Source organism: Vigna unguiculata, chromosome 9 (assembly GCF_004118075.2).
Source record: "Vigna unguiculata cultivar IT97K-499-35 chromosome 9, ASM411807v1, whole genome shotgun sequence".
NCBI lineage: Eukaryota > Viridiplantae > Streptophyta > Magnoliopsida > Fabales > Fabaceae > Vigna > Vigna unguiculata.
In genome coordinates, this window is record NC_040287.1 from 39,868,318 (window position 1) to 39,891,692 (window position 23,375).

General features: G+C 31.5%; 3 protein-coding genes and 1 long non-coding RNA gene across 6 annotated transcripts; 2 read left to right on the forward strand and 2 right to left on the reverse strand.

The window, feature by feature from the left end:
- Positions 1–479: 479 nt before the first annotated feature.
- LOC114162195 lies at positions 480–2,224 on the forward strand. Its single transcript, XM_028046003.1, has 4 exons — positions 480–835; positions 923–1,081; positions 1,184–1,546; positions 1,924–2,224. Exons 1-3 carry the CDS (start codon positions 557–559, stop codon positions 1,538–1,540), a joined length of 795 nt encoding a protein of 264 aa, XP_027901804.1. The 5' UTR covers positions 480–556; the 3' UTR covers positions 1,541–1,546; positions 1,924–2,224.
- A 3,677-nt stretch (positions 2,225–5,901) lies between these two features.
- On the reverse strand, positions 5,902–8,849 carry LOC114164853. Of its 3 annotated transcripts, XR_003599606.1 has the most exons (5): positions 8,231–8,846; positions 7,607–7,683; positions 7,476–7,528; positions 6,696–7,397; positions 5,904–6,154 (listed from the first exon to the last, which is right to left on the reverse strand). It is a non-coding gene; the product is annotated as an uncharacterized LOC114164853 (long non-coding RNA). The 3 variants fall into 3 exon arrangements; XR_003599607.1 differs by having other exon boundaries at positions 5,902–6,154; positions 6,706–7,528; positions 8,231–8,849; XR_003599605.1 differs by having other exon boundaries at positions 6,696–7,528; positions 8,231–8,848.
- Positions 8,850–10,939: 2,090 nt separating this feature from the next.
- LOC114163995 (probable protein phosphatase 2C 72) lies at positions 10,940–12,657 on the forward strand. Its single transcript, XM_028048443.1, has 5 exons — positions 10,940–11,176; positions 11,294–11,617; positions 11,728–11,842; positions 11,930–12,153; positions 12,228–12,657. The coding sequence occupies exons 1-5, from the start codon at positions 11,006–11,008 to the stop codon at positions 12,432–12,434; spliced, it is 1,041 nt and encodes a 346-aa protein (XP_027904244.1). The 5' UTR covers positions 10,940–11,005; the 3' UTR covers positions 12,435–12,657.
- Positions 12,658–13,103: 446 nt separating this feature from the next.
- On the reverse strand, positions 13,104–19,772 carry LOC114163996. The gene is made up of 5 exons (XM_028048444.1): positions 19,616–19,772; positions 18,956–19,232; positions 17,989–18,094; positions 14,584–14,727; positions 13,104–13,583 (listed from the first exon to the last, which is right to left on the reverse strand). The coding sequence occupies exons 2-5, from the start codon at positions 19,216–19,218 to the stop codon at positions 13,326–13,328; spliced, it is 771 nt and encodes a 256-aa protein (XP_027904245.1). The 5' UTR covers positions 19,219–19,232; positions 19,616–19,772; the 3' UTR covers positions 13,104–13,325.
- Positions 19,773–23,375: the final 3,603 nt, after the last annotated feature.

The following is a 23,375-nucleotide window of genomic DNA, read 5'->3' on the forward strand; positions in this document are numbered from 1 at the left end:
TTGGATGACAAGAACGACATGAATACCATGAATGAACCAGAGCATAGCTTGATACATTGCTACCTTCAGAGAACCGATGGATACATTGCTTTTGGTGATGGACAACTTCTATTACTGCATCTGCCAAATGTGTAATGAAGGAAGGGGCAAGATCATGGTCAGGTATACGTGCTCAACTCTTGATGCCAGCTTCAAGCGCCAATGCCTTATACTCCATGTCAATTTCTTCCAGAGTCTCAATATTTGCACCAACAAAGCTGGGATAAAAGAAAGACGGGAGTAATTTAAATATTTGTTGTTTGGATGAAATAATGTTTTTTTTCCAATTTTAAATATAATGTTAATGATTATAGTTGAGGATAAAAGTATTTTAAATTAAACATGTATTATTTATCAGTAATATTATTTTTTATAAGCAGTAAACATAAAAGAATTTAGGAATGGGTAGAGCAATTGAAAATGAGATGAAAATTTGAAATTGGGAAAATATATAAGAGGGATATCGGGAGAGGTAAGAAGAAATCAAGAATAGAAGAAGATTAGGAATCAGAGAGAGATGGAGGGAATTGAAGGAGATGGGTGTGGAAGGGGTGAGGGAAGCAGCAACAGATACAGTCTGAAACCCTCGCGAGTTTCGAACGAAGATATTCTGATATGCGTGGACGTAGATCCTCAGTGCCTCGTCGAGATGAAAGGGGCCACCGGACCCAACGGCAGACCCCTCACCCGATTGGACTCCGTCAAGCAAGCCATCATTCTCTTCGTCAATGCCAAGCTCACCATCAACCCCCAACACCGTTTCGCCTTCGCTACTCTCTCCAACACCTTCTCCTGGGTTTCTTTCCACCCTAACCTATCTATTCCCCTTCAATTTAATCAATCATTTGCTTTTTAGGGTTTTTTATTTTAATTCTCATTACAGTTGCGGAGAGACTTCAACTCTGAAATCGACTCGACAATCGCTGCAATGCGGAGCATTTCAGCTTCTTCTTCCGCCGGCCCACCCGATCTCACCGTTTTGTTCCGACTGGCCGCTCATGAAGCCAAGAAATCACGTGTGGAGGGTCGCATCTTTAGAGTCGTAAGTGTTTTTCATGGCTACGATTAACATCACACAATCACACAATTGTATTTATGATTGTGAATCCTGACATGCAATCTGCTACGTGCTTCTCCATTGTAGATTCTGTTCTACTGCAGATCATCGGAGCGACCACAGCATCAGTGGCCGGTGAACCAGAAGCTCTTCACATTGGATGTGATGTACCTTCATGATAAGCCTGGTCCTGATAATTGCCCCCAGGAGGTTTATGATACACTAGTGGAAGCCCTTGAACATGTTAGTGAATATGAGGGGTTTATCTTGGAGAGTGGACAGGGTTTGGCACGTGTTCTATTCCGTCACGTCCTCATACTTCTGTCCCATCCTCAGCAGCGTTGTATCCAGGAGTATCTTGACATTCCTAAGTCAATTGCAAAGAAGGTTCCTCAGGTGGAGCCTATGGCCACTGAAGATACCGCACCCATAGCTTCCCAATAACACAATGTAATTGCATACTTCCCTAATCTCTTTTTACTTTATTTTTTCATGTGTATGTAGATGTTGTCTTCTTTTACCAGCCAAAGATCTTGATGTGATGTTAATGATGTATAAGTAATGTTCAATAGTTTGTAACCTGTGATATGGGAGAGAGGAGGGTTTGTGGTGTTTGTTCCATGTATCAGGTTTAGATCCTTTTGTCTTGTGCTATAACAAAACCAATTGTTTAGTTTAACTTTTCAAAGGTTATTCTTACGGTTGAAAATTTGTATGCATTGTCAATTGGTCAGTTCAATTTGACAGATTCTATCTCCCTGCTATGCTGGCATTCAAAAGATTATTCTCCAGGGAAATGTAATTTTTTTTTTTCATTTCAATTTCAGGAATCGGAAAGTGGATTGCCGTTGGACACTTTTAACCTCTCAAGGGTAAGGGAATATGATCATAACAAAGTTGGAGTCTTGTGTTACTGGGATTGTTACTAGCATGAACAATTTCTGAGTTTTGATTCATTTCCTACAAACCCACTTTCTTGTTGTCAAATGTAAGTGTAGGCATGGTAAAGAAAGTGAGCAGGAGATATATGCAGAGAAGTGTTTTCTATTTCGTTTGGCTTGATATTAGAACACCGTTATAAAATGCCACATGTATAGAAGATTGACACCGTAATGGTGCGATGCAAAAGAATGTCTAAACGGTAGTAGTATTTATAAAATCACAACAAAGTAAAATTACTATGTTTTTATTATTAAAAAAAATGAAAAGATTACACTAATACGATTTCAATTGTTGTACGTCTCAATACTGCATGTTTTTTTTAAAAATATACGTGATTTTAACTGTTTGAAAAAACAGCAAAGATTCATTGTCTTATATACTATGTAAAAAACGTTAAACTTAAAATTGCGTAATAAAATACGGTTTTTTAATGAAAATCTAAAATGAAATTGGAGCACCTTGTTGTTTATTTAGGTAATTTAAATTTATCCATTCTACTAAATTTTCTAATAAATGGCATCAGATTAATTCTATAACCTATATTGTGTAGTGCACTTGTATCCCTATCCGTCTTTACTTAAATCCCTTTTTCTCTTGTTAAACCATAAATAACTAATTCATTCTTCATATACTTGTGATTTTTTTTTTAATTCTTGAAATTAATACCCTTATATTAATTGATAATAGTTTGAAAGTGTCACTAAATCAAATATTATTTTTTAACTGTGTCAGTTTTTTTTTATGACAACCACATTTATAATCTTTCACATTTTCATGGTGGTATTCTTGGGGCTAAACAAAACATAAATAAAAGATTGTAAGATCTATAAAACTCGGAAATTTTTGTGAATATAAAGAAAAAAGTGATCTGACAACAATACTAACTATTATTCACATAGAAATTTAGTAATAAGATTTAATAAAGGTTCAGTACACTTTATTATTAAACATATATTAGTTTTTTTAACATGTATCAAAGGTACTCGAGTTCTATAAATTTAAGAGATAAATATATATTTGAAATTTTTATATAGAATATTATTACATAGGCAAAAATGAATTTAAACTTCAAAAAGGAATTACCCTCTGCATTTGTACAGACCTGAGTTCATGGTAATCACACTTAAGTCTTCCACATTTTATGATTCTAATGTGTCATTAAATATTTTATTTACAAAATTATATTTATTTAGTTGCGTTAATTAGACACGATTGATAATTAATCACCGCTATCGATATTAGGGCTGGGCAAAATAAACCAAACTGCACTGTACTACTAAAAACTGCATTGAACTAAAAAACAATTCACATGAACTGCACTGAACTAAAAAACAGTTCAGACGAACTGAACTGAACTGTTTTTCTTAAAAATAAACTGGACTGAACTACACTGCACTAAACTACATTTCACTGTAATATGAACTAAACTGAACTGTTATAAACTGAACTGTTTTATGAACTGCACTACATCAGAACCGAACTGCACTATTTTTTAACTGAACTTCACTATTTTTTAACTAAACTACACTGTTTTTGAACTGAACTGCACTAATTTTTAACTTAACTCACTATTTTTGAACCGTTTTTGAATCGAATTGCACTGGTTTTGAATAAACTTCACTATTTTTGAACCAAATTGTACTATTTTTGAACCGAATTGTACTATTTTTGAACCGAATTGCATTAATTTTGAACTGAATTGTATTATTTTTGAACTGAATTACACTATTTTTGAACTGAATTACACTATTTTGAACTGAATTCGTGTGTACGTACGAGTGAGTCTACTAGAAATACTTGAAAGTGTTTAGAAAACTACAAAATCCTACACAACATGATAAATTTCGTATTTCATAATTCTTATTGAAAATAAGCATAATATTTCAATACATCAAAATCAAAATATTAATATATCTTAATACATAAGTTTATGTAATTAAAATATATTTATCGAACTAAAAATTAATAAAATATATTTACTTTTATAATTTTATATATTTTTATTTTATGTAACTAAAACTAAATCGGAAATTAAGTATAAAAATATGACTTAAATTTATATTTTTACATTTTTCTTAAAAACATAATATATTTACAATTCTGTTTCTATATATAACATACTTATATATTTATAAGTGTATTATTAATTTTATACAAATAAAAATTAATTTTATTATATTTATTTTGTAAATAAATTTGAATTCTCGCTAATAGTGATAATTCTTTTATAAACAACCTTTTAAAAATATATTATTATTACTTATTTATTTTTATTGTTGCTGAATTCATTTATTTATAGTTAGAGTATACTTATATTTATATTCTTCTATAATAATTCTATATGTCATTTCTTGACAACTTAATTAATTGTTCACAACATTAACATAGTAAATTAAATATAAGTTAAACAATGTATTAACAAAATTAATTTGTGAAAGAATATTACTATTTCCAAATATCAATTTCTTTAAAAACAAAAATATTATTCATACAAAATATAACAATTAAAATTTAGTAATATTAAACTAGAAGAAAGAAAAATCCATTTAAAATTCACGTATATCAAACCAAATTGATGGAAAAGAAATAGCTAAATTCGGGTGGTAGATAATCCATTGTAATTGAGATTGTGGTTTAGTTAGGTATATAAAAATTAAATTTGGATAATATTGAAAAAAGAAAAATATTTAGTTTATGCTATAGTTTACAGGCTACTGGGCTCATGTGGATAATTGAGTTTCCATAAGAATCAAGTGACAACAATAAGAATAGGTTCCACTTACAGCACTAGAAAATTAAAGAAAGAGTTCAGTGCAGTTATGTGAGTAGTTAACTATTATAAGTTCAGTTTTTCAAAACTTAAACTAATAAATAGTATAATTCAGTTTTCCTATTAATAGTTCAGTTAGTTTTAGTTTAATATAGTTCAATTAACTATAGTACAGTATGGTTAAGTTATTTTTGCCCAACCCTAATCGATATGTATCGGCTAAAATACTTTGTCTAACTAAATCTAACACGCAATGTTTTTTTTATATACGTTATTTATTTATTAGCCATTTTACGAAAATTACTCAAAATTCAGATGAAAATACACCAATAATTCTTTCACTTTTGAAATTTACACAGTTATCGCTTCACCCATTTTAACCCACAATTGAATAGAGGTACATCAGACCTATATAATTTCCTCTTGAATCACCAATATTCGTATCATTAGATTTAACAGAAAACCTGAGACCTTTCGAACAACAAAAGCAGAAAATAGGATTTTGTACGGCTACGAAGTGCACCATTTCACTCTAAAATAAGGAAAAACTGAAACTTCTTTTATCACTCTGTGATGATGCAATGAATATTACTCAAACGTGCTGGATATTTCATTGCAGTATACCTGACTGCATGCGCTTATCTACTCTTCTTGTTCCACCATTGAAGCAAGGGATATAAAATTTGAAAAGGTAACTGTAAGGAATACAACCTAATTTGGTACCTATTTTATCAGCAAGTTTGTCTGTTTCTACCTTAGTTTTGGTTGTAGACAAAACATGAGAACTGCATATAAAGTCTAAGACTCTTCACATATATTCCGTAACACAATTACATAATCATATGAATTCTGAAAAAATATTTGGGAAGTGAAATCATACTCTTGCAGGAAAAGAAAAAAAGAGAAAACTTCCTGTGTTTACAAAGATGTCATAAACCAAGGTTTCTGGGAACTACTCTGCAGTATACCCCATTTCCAGTCGCAACCAAGGATAAACAGAGAATTGTAAGAAAAATTTGAACCATTTCTCGATTTGTGCGTGTCATCCTTGGACAGGTATGATAAATAACGGAAGGGTAAGTAAAAGAAAATATATGATGAAACCAAAATCCATTTCTTCAAATTTAGAAAGAAATTAATGATTACAACAATCTTCAGGACAAGCAATTTGCCAAATTAAGGAAAGTGAGATAAAATATAAACCAGGTACATGGAACATTGAAGTTTTCTCATTACAGAAAAGAGATCATAAAAACATGTAGCAACCGGAAATTGTCACATTTCACACAATATAATAGCATTAGCATCCTAGGCCAGTTGGGGCAGCAGAGGTGGAGAAGCAGCACCTGGGACAGCACCAAGACAGAAGCAATATGAGCATCACTACTTTTTAGGATAAATCAAATTCTCCTAATTTTTATAGTGTTTTGCAACAGAGGTGGAGAAGCAGCATCCGGGACAACAGCAATATGAGCATAACTACCTAGCCTACTCGTACAACACAATCTATATTAGTATAAAGTAGAAAAATCATTGCTGATATTAAAATTATCAAGTTCAATTACCATGTTGATCTAGTAGCCTTAAAAACATGGTGAAATTGTGAAATTGTAAGGTGTGAAGTAGTATCTCTTGTTACACTTCTTTGTAATGCTTAATGTCAAAGAAATCCAGGAGTCAAAAAGTAGATGAGCATATTTGAAATCTGAACAGCTACTTTAATTTGATGATATTTGAGTTTCAACTTTTGTATAAGCATATTAGTCCCCAACTCTACACATACATCTAAAGGATATGTTACACTAGGTACACACTAAATTAGTTTGCTTTAGAACTAGTTGTGAATAAATTTTAAATTGCAAAGGAAATGCATGGTAACATGCGTACCTTCACTTACTCTCATAATTTTCTTCTTTATTGAGAGCCAATCGAAGACCTAGAACAGTTGGAACTTGGTTTACCCTTATGAAAAAGCTTGAGAAGACAATCTCTTCTAAACTTGGGGTCTTGTTTTGCTATGGCTATATATTTATCAGAGGTTGGACCATGATGTATGAGCAACCACCGCTTATGTGCATCTTTTAGAGGTAAAAGCTTAAGATCTTCACCATATTGCACTGATAAAACCCCCGAGTAACCCAGTTCCCTCCGCAACTTTGCCATTTTCTTGACATCTGATGTGGGCGGAAAAATTGGTTGCCTCTCCGTCTGCCCATCGATGCAAGTTTCCGAACATGCATTTTGCACTTCTTCCATGTCTTCAAATGTTAGAGGGCCTTTCCGGCCAGATAATGGCCCAAACACAGGATGCCCAAACACAAAATGAATAGTGTTCTTGAAAGGGATATCCATCAATCTGCTCAATGAAGGATCTGCAATATAGATATTATAATATCCCCGGACAACTGAAAGTATGTCAGGCAACGAGGCCTTACTGACATATGGATTCTCGTAAAAAATATTTCTTGAAATTTCATGCCACAAGTTGATGTTGCTCTAACTTGTGTATTGGTCGTATGGCGGTCGTGTACCACGAGCTAATGCCAGATGTTTAAAAACCTCCCTTCCATTCCCATTCAGTATGTAGGGCTGCAAAGAAGAAAACATACAAGTCCGAAATCCAGAATAAAATTGATATACAAGCCTAAATATTACCAAATTACATACCTTGTTAGAATCAAAATTGTTGATGGAACTATCACATTCGCTGTCAGTAGTTCCTAAAAGGAAAATTGAAAATTAGACAACTAGCAACAACAATCAAAGAACAATATGAGCAATCAGATAAATTGTCCAACCTAAATCTTTGCAATGAGTAAGAGTAGAACTTGAAGAATCAAAACTTTGATTCAGGTGTTGGTTCTCGTCCATCTCACTGTCATCACAAGCAGCGAATGCAACTTAAGAAATCACTAATCACAGAACCAAAGTTCCAAACCAAATACATAACCAAATAAATAGTCCTAAAAATTCCATTTCAAGCAATCAAATAGTCCTTCATTCAATCTTCACCGGTTACGGTTGTTAGATGCACCCTTAGAACAACTCCCCTCCACCACGTTTCCATTAATCACCAAGGCAGTAACCAAAAACCAATAATCACCGGTAATCACCAGAATCAGTCAAAAAACAAGGCAGCAGTAATCACCAGAATCAGTCACCAAAAACAACAGGGCAGCAGTAATCACCATAAAAACAGTAATATAATATCAACAAAAATAACAGAAACAAAATCAATAACACAGCAATCAATAACACAAATAACAGAATCTAACGAGCAAGGGTAACAGCAGGCGAATTAGGGCTCAAAATTAGGAGAAAGGGTTCGAAATTGAAAATTGGAAAATTGAGGATGAATTAGGGTTCGAAATTGGGGAAAGGGTTCAAAATTGAAAATTGAAAAATTGGAGACGAACACGAACCTGTGGTGGGTGCGGTGGTCGGAAAACGCGAGGTCGTGGCTGCGTTACGTTCGGCGTTGCTGCAGTGGCTGTCGTCGTGCTCTACCAAACGGGGTGGTGATGGTGGATGGATGGTGGCTGTGGTGGTGGAAGGAAGCTTCACCGAGAGAGAAGAGCGAAGGAGAAGGTGGTTGTGGTAGAAGTTCAACAAGAGAGAAGAAGAATGAGAGAGATGGTGGTTGTGGTGGGGGAAGCTTTACCGAGAGAGACGATGGTTGGCTGTGGTGGTGAAAGTTGAGAAGAGAAAGTGAGAAAGTGGCTGCGTTTTTTTACGTTAGTTTAAACTGTTATGACTAAGGTCACCAGAAGTCACTTAGACAGAGCATCTTCAAGAAATGGAAGAAGAAACGAAAAGCGCAATCTGAAGAAAAGAAATCTTCAAGCAATGTTGAGTATCCATGGCAAGCAAACAAGAAGCATCTCTCAGAATAGAAACCCAGAAATGATGAATGAAAGAAGATCCAAGTATTTTAATTCGTAACCATGATGACTCTGCTCTACACACTGCACACCGTACACTACTGATGTGAAGTAGCACTTAGGGCATTACTTGGAGAGGAGGAAATTAAAAATAAGATTATAATGTTTACTGAGAGAGGAAGAAAACATAAATTACTTTTAAATAGTAAAAGTATTTTATTATTTCTAATTACTAATCTATACTTACACTCTCAATTAATATTGATATTGAAGAAAAGACATGTGACAATGTCGTATGAAAAGTAAGGTGCAGAGTTTGCAGAGCAGAGTCATGATAGGGCTGTAGCTATAGATATGATGATAGTGGTTAGATATTCATTTTTTATCTTCAAAATTATATTGAACTTACTTCTTGCTTGGTTCCTGTGTATCTTTTCTTCTTCATTACACAGATTCAGAGAAAATTTTCTCAGTAACACATTACTAATATTTTGTTAAGTAGCAACTAGGTGTTTTATTTTGATCCTATTATGTCGGAAAATGATATGTTAACAAAGTTTTTCTTACAAACTTTTTGACAAACTATTAATTTGGGTAAAAAAATATTATTTTATTATTTTATTTTAGTTAAATAATAAAAAAATAATATATTTTAATTCTATTTAAGGAAAGTTTGTGAACTTTGTCAAAATATTTTTGTCAAAAGATCATTTTCCTATTATGTCCCACACCGATCACACTGGAACATACGTAGAAGATCAATATAGCCTGGCTAAGGATGATACACAAATCAAGGAATGGTCCAATTTTTTTTTATACTTTTTAGTTTAATTAATATTTTATACTTTTCAGAAAAAAATTAATTATATTGTTAAAGATTAAATCGTAAAATAGTAAAAAAATATATAATTAATTTTTACAATTTAAATAATAGAAAATTTTTATTTATTTAGTAGATAATTTTTATTTAGAAAAATAGTAAATTTTAAGAAAGAAGATAAAATTTATAAGATAGAAATAAAAATAAAGAAAAAAAAATCCACTTTTATACATAAGAATTTAATTGTAGATTTATAAATGGAAAAAATTCCCAAATATCATATTACTTTATAAATTTATTTGCCGGGCCTGACATGTCTTTTGGGATAAATTGATTTTTCTTCGTAAATTTATATTAATTTAGGAAGCATGTATCAGAAAATGCTTTTGCGAAAAAGATGATAGGTTCAACCAAATAGATTTAACTATTTTAAAGCATGTTTTTTATATATAATACAGTCATACACTCAGATAACTATAATTAAATATATTATTTATTCTACGTTATAAATTATAATCATACATAATATATATATATATATATATATATATATATATATATATATATATATATATATATATATATATTCTAATTTAGGTGAATCTATTTCTATGTTGTGCTATTTTACTTTTAGTTTTCACAAAAATGTGAACACTCGAAATTATACGCTTTTGTTAACACTGGTTATTAATAATAAAAATATGCAGCATTATATCTTTATTATATATACTAGTCATTAACAATAAAAATACCTAACATTATCTCTATTTAATTTAAAATACCCATCTTACACACGTAGTAATGGCAGCTGAACAGTTATTCTGAATCTTTGTTTTCATTATTAATACATATTGAAAGTCAAATACCAATTAAATATATTAAAATGTTGTTCCATTCAAATAAGATTTCTAATTATTGGATCCTTCCTTTCTTCAACCATGCTTACAAAAAAAAAATGTTAACTCAACATGTGTTTTAATTTATTATTAAGTTAAATTAATTAGTGGTTAAGATACTAGATGTATCCATGCATAATTCTAAGAACTAAGAACAAGTTGATTGCAGGAATACAGGAAACTTGATCCTTATTTCACAAAAGTCCATAACTGAAACATAAGGAGAAAATGTTAGTTCTTAGTAATGTAACATAGAAGAAGAGTTAATAGTTCTGCAGAAGTGTTAGAATCTCTGATGGTGTTGTTAGAGATATTAATTTCATATATAGAAAGTCAGAGCCATTTGATTATTGTTAATTTCAATAATAGCCGTACTGTGTCCCTTAAAGGCAGTGTTGGGACATTCCAGTTGAATAAATAAGCATTAAAAAACCGTCCATTATTGAGTTTACATTAACTTAAGCTTTCCCACAAGGAACCACATAAGCAACTTCACTTATTAAATTGCAAATGATTGCTATATATTGGGTCCTATAATTCGTGAGTGTTAGACTTGTTTGGTATTTTGAATAGAATAAAATAACAGAAGAAAAAGTCTCCATGGGTATCTGCATATCCTCTGAATCTTCAGCGATTCATGGAGCGCCTGAAGAAGCTCGTGATGAAAATGTGTTAGTGTTTGAAGCAACCAAGCTTCTAAGGGGACTATCCTCTGCTTACTCTAAACAAGGTACCAAAGGGCTCAACCAAGATGCTGCAACACTTTGCCAGGTACATGTTTGTTATAATGAAACTATCTCTGACTATTTTTTTTTTTCTTCTGAATCCTATACTCACTACGAAGCACGTGAAATTTATTGTAACTTCTCTTCCTGCTTCCTTTATTAGGTTTATGGGACGACAAACGCAGCGTTTTGTGGAGTTTTTGATGGGCATGGAAGGAATGGTCACGTAGTGAGTAAAATAGTGAACAACCGTTTGTGTTCACTCATAGTGGACCAGAAAAAAGTGCATGCAAATATTGAAAAAAAGAACAGCATAAGCCATGTGGAGACAGTAGAAGACGAGTCTTCAGCTCTATTAAACAAGAATTTTCAAGAATGGAAAGAAGCCATTCTTGATGGTTTCAGGGTGATGGACAAGGAGGTGAAGTTACAAGAGAATCTGGATTGCTCTTGCAGTGGAACTACGGCTGTGATTGTCATAAGACAGGTAAACCAAGTGAACCGAATCTTTGATCATATCATATGTGCCTCAGTTTTTGGTATTTAGAATGGAAAATATATAGTAAGTAATAAGCATGCGTATGGATAAATTAACAGGGTGAAGATCTTGTCATAGCTAACCTTGGTGACTCGAGAGCAATCTTGGGGACAATCTCTGACGGTGAAATCGTGCCCATTCAATTGACCACGGATATGAAACCTGGATTACCTTGTAAGGCTAATATCACCGTTCTTGTTGAAGCTAAGTAAATTAATGTGAGCCTAAAAGAAAATGAAAAGTAAATAACGTGAAATGCAGGCGAAGCAGAACGAATAAAAGGTTGTAATGGGCGTGTATTTGCCCTGAAGGAAGAACCACACATCCAGCGAGTGTGGTTACCAGATGAGAACTCTCCAGGTCTAGCCATGTCTCGGGCTTTTGGGGATTTCATGCTCAAAGACTATGGCATCATTGCCATCCCTGAAATTTCGCATCGCACTCTAACATCTAGCGATCAATTTATTGTTCTTGCAAGTGATGGGGTAAGTGTTTTATTTTGCATGTTAATTTGCTTGTTTGGATTTTTCTTTATTGAGTTTTTGTTTTTGTGATTTAGGTGTGGGATGTGCTGAGCAACAAGGAGGTTTCCTCAATTGTGTGGGCAGCAGACACTGAGAATGAAGCAGCAAGGGCTGTAGTGGAAGCAGCAGTTTTAGCATGGAAAAACAAGTATCCTTCTTCCAAGTTAGATGACTGCACTGCCGTTTGCCTCTTCCTACAGAAGAAGCCACACTTTCTACCCGTCAAAAGTGGAAATCCCTGATAAGGCCCTTTTTTCTTGGTAACAAAGTTGCCATGTGAATGTTCGTTGGGAAGTTAGATGACAGATACAAGCCATATAGAAAGCTGATAAGAAGATGTACTGCTTCTGTTATTCTCTGTTAGCATCCTCTGGTTTCTCTTTTCTACTTTATAAATCTCCATGTATCTCCTATAATATAATCTTCTACTCCACTTAATACACCATGACTTCTTTTTCTATTAAATTTTGATGAGTGGTGTAATCGGATGATAATTAACAACCCTAATTTCAGGCGGTGATAGTCTGCTCAATTATCAGGAGTATTACCTTTGCACAGCCAGATTATACAGAAAATTAAAAATAAGCTATGTGATTGAGAGAAAAGGAAAGAAAAAGAATAATATTAAAAAAAGTGTAATAAGATACTTTTCGAATAATACAACTTATAATTGTATGAGGATTAATAGGTGTATGTTTATAATTTTTCTACATAAATAATCTAAAAGAAATAGTCGCTTTTCGAACTCAAAGAAAGACGCGCTGACAAACCTAAATTTTGCGAAAACGTCGGCCAGCTGGAAGATCAATACGTCCAGCAGTGATATCTTTTCTCTTTCCATTTTGTGGCTTTTATTTTTTATTTTTTATTTTTGCCCGCGAAACTATATATTAGATGGCAGTAAGGCAAAATGAATAAAGCCCTGTTTTTACCATAAACATCATTTTTCCTTATAATGAATTGTTGCACAAGCCAAAAAACAAAAACGAGAGCCGCAGGGAGAGGAAAAGGGAACAGAAGGAGAATGAAGTATAGCTCCAGTCCCAAAGGAAAAATGAGGGATGTGTCCGTAGAATTCCATCTGAGAGGGAAGAAAAACTTGTCAAGTGATGAAGGCCACTCTACTTCCAGATTCAGGTTGCATCATTGACTGGATTCTCTCCCAGAAGATCATCATCATATGATACTGGTATCCTTAACCTATCATGCACAGATATAGGTTTTTCTTCAGAAGGTGCTGGCTCATGTTGATTCTGCAGCTGGGAAACATGAAAATTACTGTCCAAAACATTGGCCTGATCCCTGCCAGAGAATGAAAAGGGCACTCCTTGAGAAGAATCGTCTTTCTTTGGCACAGGTCGTTGCGTCACATTAGGCTGCTTGAATTGTTTCTGCATTACGATAAACATGAAGCACAAAGGCAAAAACAGAACCAGTTAGTAAACAACAACGAAGAATTTCAAGAAGCATTTGTTCGTCATAATTAGTTAAGAAGATGGAATGATGAAAGGGATAATCCCAAACAATTCAGCAATCTTGGTCAGAGGTTTGAACACGGATTAAAATAGATATCTCGATCACAAATTTGGCCCAAATTTTTTGCTTTATGTTTCAAAAATCTCAATCACAAATTATACCAAAAAACAGAATACCATTAAGCGCAAACAAATTTCAGCAATGCCCTCATCTCAGAACCAGAGGCATTGGAGCTGATAACCAAATTTTCTTTGCATAGTGGGGATTTGTTCTTTTCCATTAAGGTTAATTGAAGTTGAATTGAAGTTGCTGGAGCAGAAAACCTGTCCATATTACAGAATCTGAGGATATAATTGAACAAAGTATGCCTCTAACATCCACGGGTACATATTTCAAGAAGAAACATCGCAAGGCTTCATCCTTGTGGGATCTCGGTAAATCAGTGTGTAATCATGTCTGTCAGTGTCAACTCGATTTTCTCACCAGTTACCATTTCACACTTAAGTAAACTACAAATTACAGTTTTAAGAGATCCAAGTCAAAAAATGCTAACCATAACTTTCTTAACCTTACATGCTTATTAACGCCATACCAATACCATACACACTTCAGAAATCAAAGGCAAACCTTTAAAACAATGAGGCCCTTCCTTACTTTAGTTGGATGGAAAAAGAACCCCTTCTTACAAAAAACTCGCGGTGATTAAATAAAAGAAACTTTATTGTAGTGAGAAACCACATTTAGGCAAATTGTCAGATGATACTACCCCCCTAAAAAAGAAAAAATTCATTGTCGCTGGATAAACGGGAACAATACCTTTTATCTTTTGAAAAGATTGTATCAACTAGACAGCTTGCCCAGATTAGAAATTAACAAAAGAATAACAAAATTATGAAAGGTTAAAAAGTCACACACCTCAAACTCCTTTGTTTTTTTCATTATCTCTTTAAAGACCTTCGGTTCCCTAACTTTTAAGATGCTCCACAATATGCCACCCCCTGTCCGGAATCGTCTACCATCAGCTGTTCTCTGGCCGCCACAAGCCTGTATTGCATCCACCTGTAACTTCCCCACATCATTATACTAGTTTACAACGTATCAATTAGAAAATTGGGGCAGATTATAAATTAACAAAAAAGAACGAAAATGGTACTCTCAGTAGAAATTGAAGGGTACAAGTGTAGTTAATACACAATATGAAAATAGTTGATATTACTGTGATTCCATGCAAAGCACAAAACACATGTAATAGAATATAAGGTTTAATTGTACTTTTGCTCCTTAGTATTTTTTTACTTAAATTTAGTCCCACAATATATTTCCAACAACTCCTTCCATATGTTGGTTTAAGGTGAATTCAAGATATTGAAATCATTTGAAAGGTTCATAAATCATTAAAAAAACAAAAAAGAGGATTTGGGTGATACAGGTAGAGGTAAACCGATAGATACCTATTAGTAGTTGGTTAAGTGTCCTAGTGAAGGAATTAGTTAGTTGGGCCGGCTGAGATAGTACAAAACAAACATCATATATTGCAAAAAAGAGGAGATTGGGATTTGAGAGAGAAATCATCTTAATATTTCAGAGAGGATTAGACTTCTTGACAAAGTGAAGAGTCCTGATCTTGAATATCCAAGAAAATGGTGGGTTTTGCATCCTCTAACCCTACCCTATGCCACATCATAGATTATGCTAAACCAGTTCTATCAACTGGAATCAGAGCTTTGATTGTGCGGCTGTGTATTAAATCTTGAAGATGATTCCAACATCTGATGGAGAAAAGGCTTACTAGTTGCTGACCTAGACAGAACAGTAATTTAAAGCCACAGGAACATGCAAAGGAAGAGAAGCTATCAAATGGTAGCTAACAGAGAAATTGCACAGAATGCAGCCTGGTGGATGACTTAAAGATGCTACACAAAAAGTTCAAACCCAAGTGTGATTATAATCAATTGCATCGGTATGCCAGAACTGCAAAATCACGGGGAGCTAAGTAAAACAAAAATGAAGATGACGAACCTTGGGTGCAAGAAAAGATAACAGAAAAGAGTCTGAGAACAAAACAAGGACCAAGGAAAACAAAAGAATAAAGCTACAAGAACCGGGCGAAGCCCAACAACATTACCCACATAATCAAAAAACAAAAAGAAAAAGTGAATTTCCTGAGATCAAGAATCATAATGGTAAGGATTGCATCAATGGCAAGTTGAAAATCTCTTTATAGATTACAAAGATGAGGCAAAAATTGAGGGAAGTCCTATCTTTGGCATGAAGGAGAGGCAAGGACTGAAACAAAGGCAGCTATTCTTTATTCTTTAAGACCGGATTGAGTCCAGTTTCTCAAATATCCCAGGAAATCATTCATTTGTATCTTCTAATCCTAGCCTACAGCAGCTACCACACATTGGCACAGCAACTGGGATTTCAGGCTTATTGAAAAACCCTGATTTCCTCTAGATTCTGAACCAGTTCGTTCAGAAACTGATAACGGTCCTAGAGGAATAAAATTTGCAGGTAAACCGAAACACAACTCTGAAGCCATTACACCAAATAGAAAAAGAAGAAATTACATCAAATAGAAAACGAAGAAATAGAGAGTAACTGATACAATGATTGGTTATAATATTACAAAATTACAATAAAGAAGCACCTAGTCCCTTTACTTGATAGTGCTATGGTAGTGCAAAAATCCTTGCAGCGTAAAGCAGCAGATTTCAGGAAGCAAACGATTTTCCAACAAAATGCTAGATCAGCAGTTAAATGCAACCTTCAGCGTGATTAATACACAATTAGGTGTTATGGTAAATCCGTTTAAAATATAAACTAACAGAGCACGATTTTCCTGTCTAGACATAACAAAAAATTCCTTACAGTACCTGGCATATTTAATGTTAAATCTTAAGTTTACCATCAACAGTTCCTGATCTGTTAGCTATTCGGCCATACAACTTAACTAAAAAAGAAAAGAACGTTGAAAGAGGTCATGCCAAAATCAAATAATAATCACGATAATAAGCAGTACATTGAAAAAGAGATTCAATTTGGCTTTGAAATTGTAAGTTGCCACAATGAAGTGGACAAAAATGACATATGCCCAGTTTGTTTGTGCTTTTTCTTTAAAGAAAAAAATGTTTATAATGTAAACACTTCTTTAGTCATTTTTGTGCCTTTTTTCTTCTAGAAGCCGAGTAGTTTCTAGACAAAAAATTGTATCATAGAATCAATTTTTTAAAGCTTAACAAATGAGCCCTAGAGAACCATTAGCTTCCTTTTCACCAGCACATGCTTAATAAATTCTTAATGGGACCAAAAGGAGAAAACGTTCTCCATATATGCATAACTGACAATATGAAGCAACAAATATTGACATCAACCTTCACAAATAGCAAATAATGAAGTGGTTCAGCCAGGAACATCGAAGCTCAAGTAGAGAGTTGGAAGGAGCAAACTAGCATCTGGAAGGAAAATCTGCAAGGTTAGGGACAAAATTGCACACATCAGAGAATATGAATAGCTATATGGTGCTTGAAAGAGTGGATAAGAATAACCAGCTCAAGGCTGACCCAAATCTTTTAGGACCTTAGCCCCAACACAGGTGAGCAAATTATGTCTCCTCCCAACCATATCCATATTCTTGTAGAAGAAATGAATTCACATAACATAAATACAAATTTATTTCAAAGAAATGCAAAGCGCAAACCAATGGGAAATCAAGAGAGAAGGCCATTAAAGGTAGTGACTGAAGCCAAAATCGAGTGTATTCAGAAAGTAGGCATAGGACCATTTGAACCCAACCACATTTGGAAAATTAGAACCAGAAGTAGCTGGTATAATAAGACAAACTGTAAAAAATAATCACTACTGTGCAGCTGTACCTCGAAGTAATCCCAGTAAAACTAACACCACCATAGACAATCAACCTTACCAACAAAAACCTATATATAATTAGCTAAAATAAGAATTCAGACAATGTGAAATCATTGTCCAAATGACAGAAACAACTAGTAGGAACTAAGACAAGAAACAAGGGTAAGAAATTATTGAACAGAGACAGCAAACTCCAGTGCAACTAATGGAGTCAGGAGTAAATCGTTGGAATGGTACAGAACCTGTACAATAACTATCATAGCAGTTATTAAACAATATTATCAAATATCAATGTTATTCAACTCATACTATGCATTGTTGCTAGGTGGTTCTTAAACTATTTCTAATTTCCAATTGGCCATGGTATTTCACACAAAATCTGACAGCTATAATAACAAACACAGTAAGCTGGCTTATTAAACCAAAATTGAGTATATAACAGGGTTTCAATACCTCATTGACAAGATCGCTTAATGCAGAGATCCCAAGGCAGCCCACAGCAGTGTATACCATGTAAGACTTTTTCTCTTTCAGTCGTCGACACGTATCTAACACAAATCTGAAAAACAGACAAATTGTTAGAAATTCAATGCTAGGACAGAAAGGCTGGTAAAAAAATTAAAGGGACAAACAGAAAAACAACTTTATATATTAGATCCATACCGGGTTGAGGATTCAAATACAATATAGGTTAAGGTTAAGATAACAAATGAGCAGTGAACAATACTGCATTTTCCAACCATATAAAAAGGAAGAAGCAAATACATAATTATTGAATACTTAGTATTAGAATTAAAAATTGCAATGGGTCATGGAGGCAACTGAGTTATGTCATTGGCAGTGACTTTGGGGCTACACCAACAAACAGCATATACTTTTCTATGTTCGGTAATAGAACTTGCATGATTTGAATAAAAGAGGAATAGTTACTAAAGCAAAACACAATCATAAACTAGAAAATATTATGAATCCAACCATCCTTATTATTAGGATTCGAAACTGTATTGGGTTACAAAGGTATTCATAAACAATACATGAAAGAGAAAAAACAAAACTTATGGCCGAGGTGTGAGGAAACAAAGAAAAACAGCCAAAAGTGCAAGGCTGAAGGGCTTGGAACTGCGTGTTCCAATTGTTGTTGAGCTGATGATTTGATACTTATGCAAAGAACTTGGAGCAAAAGTTGGATATGGGACTATGGGGTGAATTGGAACAGTTTTTTTTTTTTTTCTGGTTCTGCTGTCATTTATTCAGGACATTTGTGAATAAGGGATCCAAGTTCAATGATATATTAAACGACATTCTACTACACATTAAAAGTTATGAGGTAAAACATACTTGAACTAAATTTTAGTGAGTGAATCATATTTTAGCCAACATGACAATGCCTTTCAAAACTCTAAAGGGCAGAAAGTTGGACCTGTCTATGTCCGTGGCATTAGATCCTGAACCCTTCCTCTTCTTCTTATTCTTCTTCTTGTTGGCTCTGCGCCTGCGGTTCTTACTGAGAGTTTCTTCATTTGCTTCATTGACATCTCCGGCACTGCTTTGTCCCAAAACATTTTTGGAATCTGGCTCCACCAACTCCCCTTCTTCGACATCAGCCATGTCAACATCGCCATCCATATCATCCAAGTCACCCTCCTCGTATATGACATCCAGAATGTTATCCCCGTTCTCCATAGCAAACAGCTAACCTGTATTCAGAAACATTATCAATTGTCAATTATCATGAACGCACAAAACATTATCACGAGAACTCTAATCTCAAATACAAAAACCAGACACAAAATTATAAACAAAAAAAAAATAACAGGGATATAAAACGAAGATGAAGATGGTATGTTAACACATGATTGGAGAGGGAAAAAAATGAAAAATAGTCTACGAACATTGAGTCCAATTTTGATTAAACAGAGAAAAACAATACACATAAAAACCCTAACGGTGCGTACATTTGTTCCAAATAGAGCGATTAAGAAAACTATTTGAAGTTAAACCACAGATAAGCACAATTGCACTACGGGTACAGACGCAACACAGTGGACAGATAGAATCGAAAAGATTGGATGTTGGTTACCTTGGCACTGCAGGGCAGTGAAAAACCAAACCCGAAAGAACGATGCGTAATCCTTCTATGTGAGCGAGCGGAGAAGAAAACTGCCGCAGTCTCGAGTGAGAACTACCACTCTTGAAATTCAGAGTTTTGAAGAAAAAGAAAGGGTCTCCATTTTTATACTAGTATGTGATGTGAGAATGGTGAAATTTTTATACATAAAACATATATTATTAATAGGGATTTAAAAAAAATATTATTTTACATGTTTTTAATATTTTAAATTTTATAATTATTAAAAAATTAAGTTCAAAATTAATGAATCACGTCTTACCGTTATCATTTATGTAACAAAAATTGAAATACAAATAATAATATATGCATCTTGTATGATAATTCAATTCTAATGTAGTGTATATAATATATAAACCACTTTTCATAAAACTATTATAAAATATTGTTAAATAAAAAAGATTTATTTTTTTCTTCTTATTTTAGTGGGATTTAACAAGAAATTTGGTGTGTATTCTACGGATAATTTATTCATGTATTTTAAAAATATATATATATTTACCAATGAATTTACTCATAAAATTTTCAAAACAACAATGACTTTTACCCTTAAATTCTTACAAGATGCAATTTAAAAAAAAAATCATTTACCGACGCATTCAATCACGAATTTTGCAATTAAATAATTAAAATCCAAAATGAAAACGTTAATATATTTTTAATGATGGATCATTACGAGCAAAAATATATATATCAATAATAAATATTATAAATTATCAACGAAATTTAACTATAAAATTTATCGACGAAGATATTATTAACAATAAAAATTTTAATTTATCAAAAAATATCTATTAATAATAAAAGTTTTAAAATTTGTCATTATATTCTTTTTTTCAAAAATAAAATTTTATTCATTAATTGTGTAATCTTTTAGTGGGAAAGAGTATTTTTCTAAACCTTAAAAGACACAACAAACATAATGAAAGACTTGATCAATAGCGAAGACGAACTCTATTTTCTACATTCACAAGTTTAACAAAACATGAAAAAACAAAATCAAGGCTTCAAAATAATAAAGAAGACGAACTTTATTTTCTACATTCACAAGTTTAACAAAATATGAAAAAACAAAATCAAGTTTTCAAAATAAAAAAGAAAGTAATGACAAAGATAAAAAAAAATACAAAATATTAATTCTTACAAATAAAGATAAAAGAAAAAAAAACTAATTATACTTAGTAACTAAAAGACATTATGATATATCTATATCATGTAGAAATTCGACAAAAAAGATAAAATTTTCGAGCCTATGATGAACTTTTTTTTTCCTTTTACTTTGAAACTTTAGAAAAAGTCAAAAAATAATTTTAAAAAACTATAAAATGATAACTCAATATTTAAAAATAATTCTGAACCAACATTAGTTAAGTTTTAGATAACATAGTAAGAATTAAATAATGTTAATATAATACATTTATCTCGTAAAGATTTTCTCCATCTCCCTTAATAATTTATTGTAGCACGAAAAAATATTATTAATTTCAATAAAATTACTTATGTATGTTTGGTAAAATTAAATATTAATATAATACGTGTATGATGTAAAAGTTTTCTCATTCTCTTTCATTATTTACTTTAAGAAAAGTTTCATGCAGCAAAGATTTTCTCATTTTCTTTAATAAGTGAAAATACATGCGTCTTTAGTATTTTTCTTTTCAAGATAAAAAATATTATCGCATAATTTTTTTATTAGAGATAACTGATTGAAACAACAATTATAAAATGGTTGTAAGGGGAGATCTCTTTATTAGACTGTGTTTTTTTATAACAAAAAATAAAAAAATTATAATTATAAAAATAAATATAAATATTTTTTACAATTTAATTTAATTATAGATAATTTTTATTTATTTTGTAGATATTTTTTATTTATTTGATTTTAAAAAATAGTTAAGTTTAAAATAAAAATAGTTAAATAAAAAAAATCACTTGAGAGATAAAACTAAAAAAAAAATTGGACACCAAAATCATGATAATATAATGTTATTAAGTTATAGTATATAAAATAAAATTATATTTATTAAAAATAAAGTCAAATATATCAGAAAATATGAGAAAATAACGGTTGATAAATAGAAAAAAAGAGAAGAGCATAGATAGACCATTTTATAAAAAAGTTTGTAAAAATAATGGTCAATTTTTAAAATTTTTATAAATAATTATATTTTAAATGATAAAATTAGTATTTTAAAATATGGACACAAAAGAGAGAATTCTCTTTATATATTGTTATAGATGTATAATATTAATTTAAGATGAACTCAATTTAATTAAATACTAATATTAAATAGACTTCAATTTTATACCTGAATTTTTAAAAAATATATAATTACTAATTTGATACTCTAATTTTTTGGTAAAATTCAATTTGATAAAATAAAATGGATAATTATGGTAGACCAGGATAATAGGTTGAAATTGCATGGATATCTGATGCAATTCGAATTTGTATTTTAATATTTATAAATTTATTAATATTTTAAATTTAAATTTTAATATGATATAATTTTATAAAAATTAAGTGATAAGTAATACAAAATCATAATCCATAATAATTATTATTATTAAATCTAGTGAAAACACGTTGTTGTTGTGCATGTTTGTTTTTTAAGGATAATAAAACAAATATTATTATTATTATATTTATAAATATAAAATTATTAAATATAAATAATTTTTATGATTTCAATGTCAATAGTTTTTATTTATTTTGTAGGTATTATTATACTTGAAAAAATGGTGAAATGTGAAAAACAATTACTTAAAAAGAAAAATTAATAATATAATTATTTTTAATTAAAAAACTTTTATTTCAAGGGTAAAATTGGAAAGTGGATTTGGATAAAAAAAAGATAATTCTTATAAAAATTAAATTTGATCTCAAGTTCGAGAGAACAAAATTGCTCAATTTTAAATAAAATTGAGATTAAATTGAATAAAAATAACAAACATAGGAACTATATTGAATAAATCATTGACTCTGAGATTGACACACAACTGAATTTGTATGCGAATATTTAAAAAATAAAGAAAATTAAAAATGACGTAAATGATGTAAATTACATTACAGCAAAAAATAACTAAATTGAACAAAATTGACTAAAATTATGACCACAAAAATAAAAATATGATGGATTTTACAAAAATTGAGAAAAGAAAGGTATTTTAACCATATATTTACTAATGAAAACATTTATGCTACGTGTGTTTACCTTTTTTTAATTTTAAAAAAATAAAATTAATCTTTTAAATTTTATTTTAAATATTTATTAATTTATTTTTGTAGATAACTTATTTTAGTTTTAAAGTAATTAATTTAAAATAATAATTAAATGACCGAAACACTTAAATCTACCAATACGATACCTTAAAAGGTAAAAATAGTAAAATAATTATTTGAATTTTAAAAAACATTTATTTAGCGAAGTATAAAATTAAAAGTAAAATTGTGAACACAAAAATGGAACATTCCTATATATATTAGTTAAAAATAAACTATATTTATATTATTTATTCAAAAAAACTTTTTAATTAAAAAAATAATTCAATATAAATCTTCAATTAGAAAAATCCAACTATACTAACCTATAATCCAAAAACCTGAATCTGATCAATAAATTAAATAGTCGAATATAAACTTCAAAACATTAAATTTGGAGTATAATGGATTTGTCAGGTTATATCTTAATTCGATCCAAAACAGTCAATT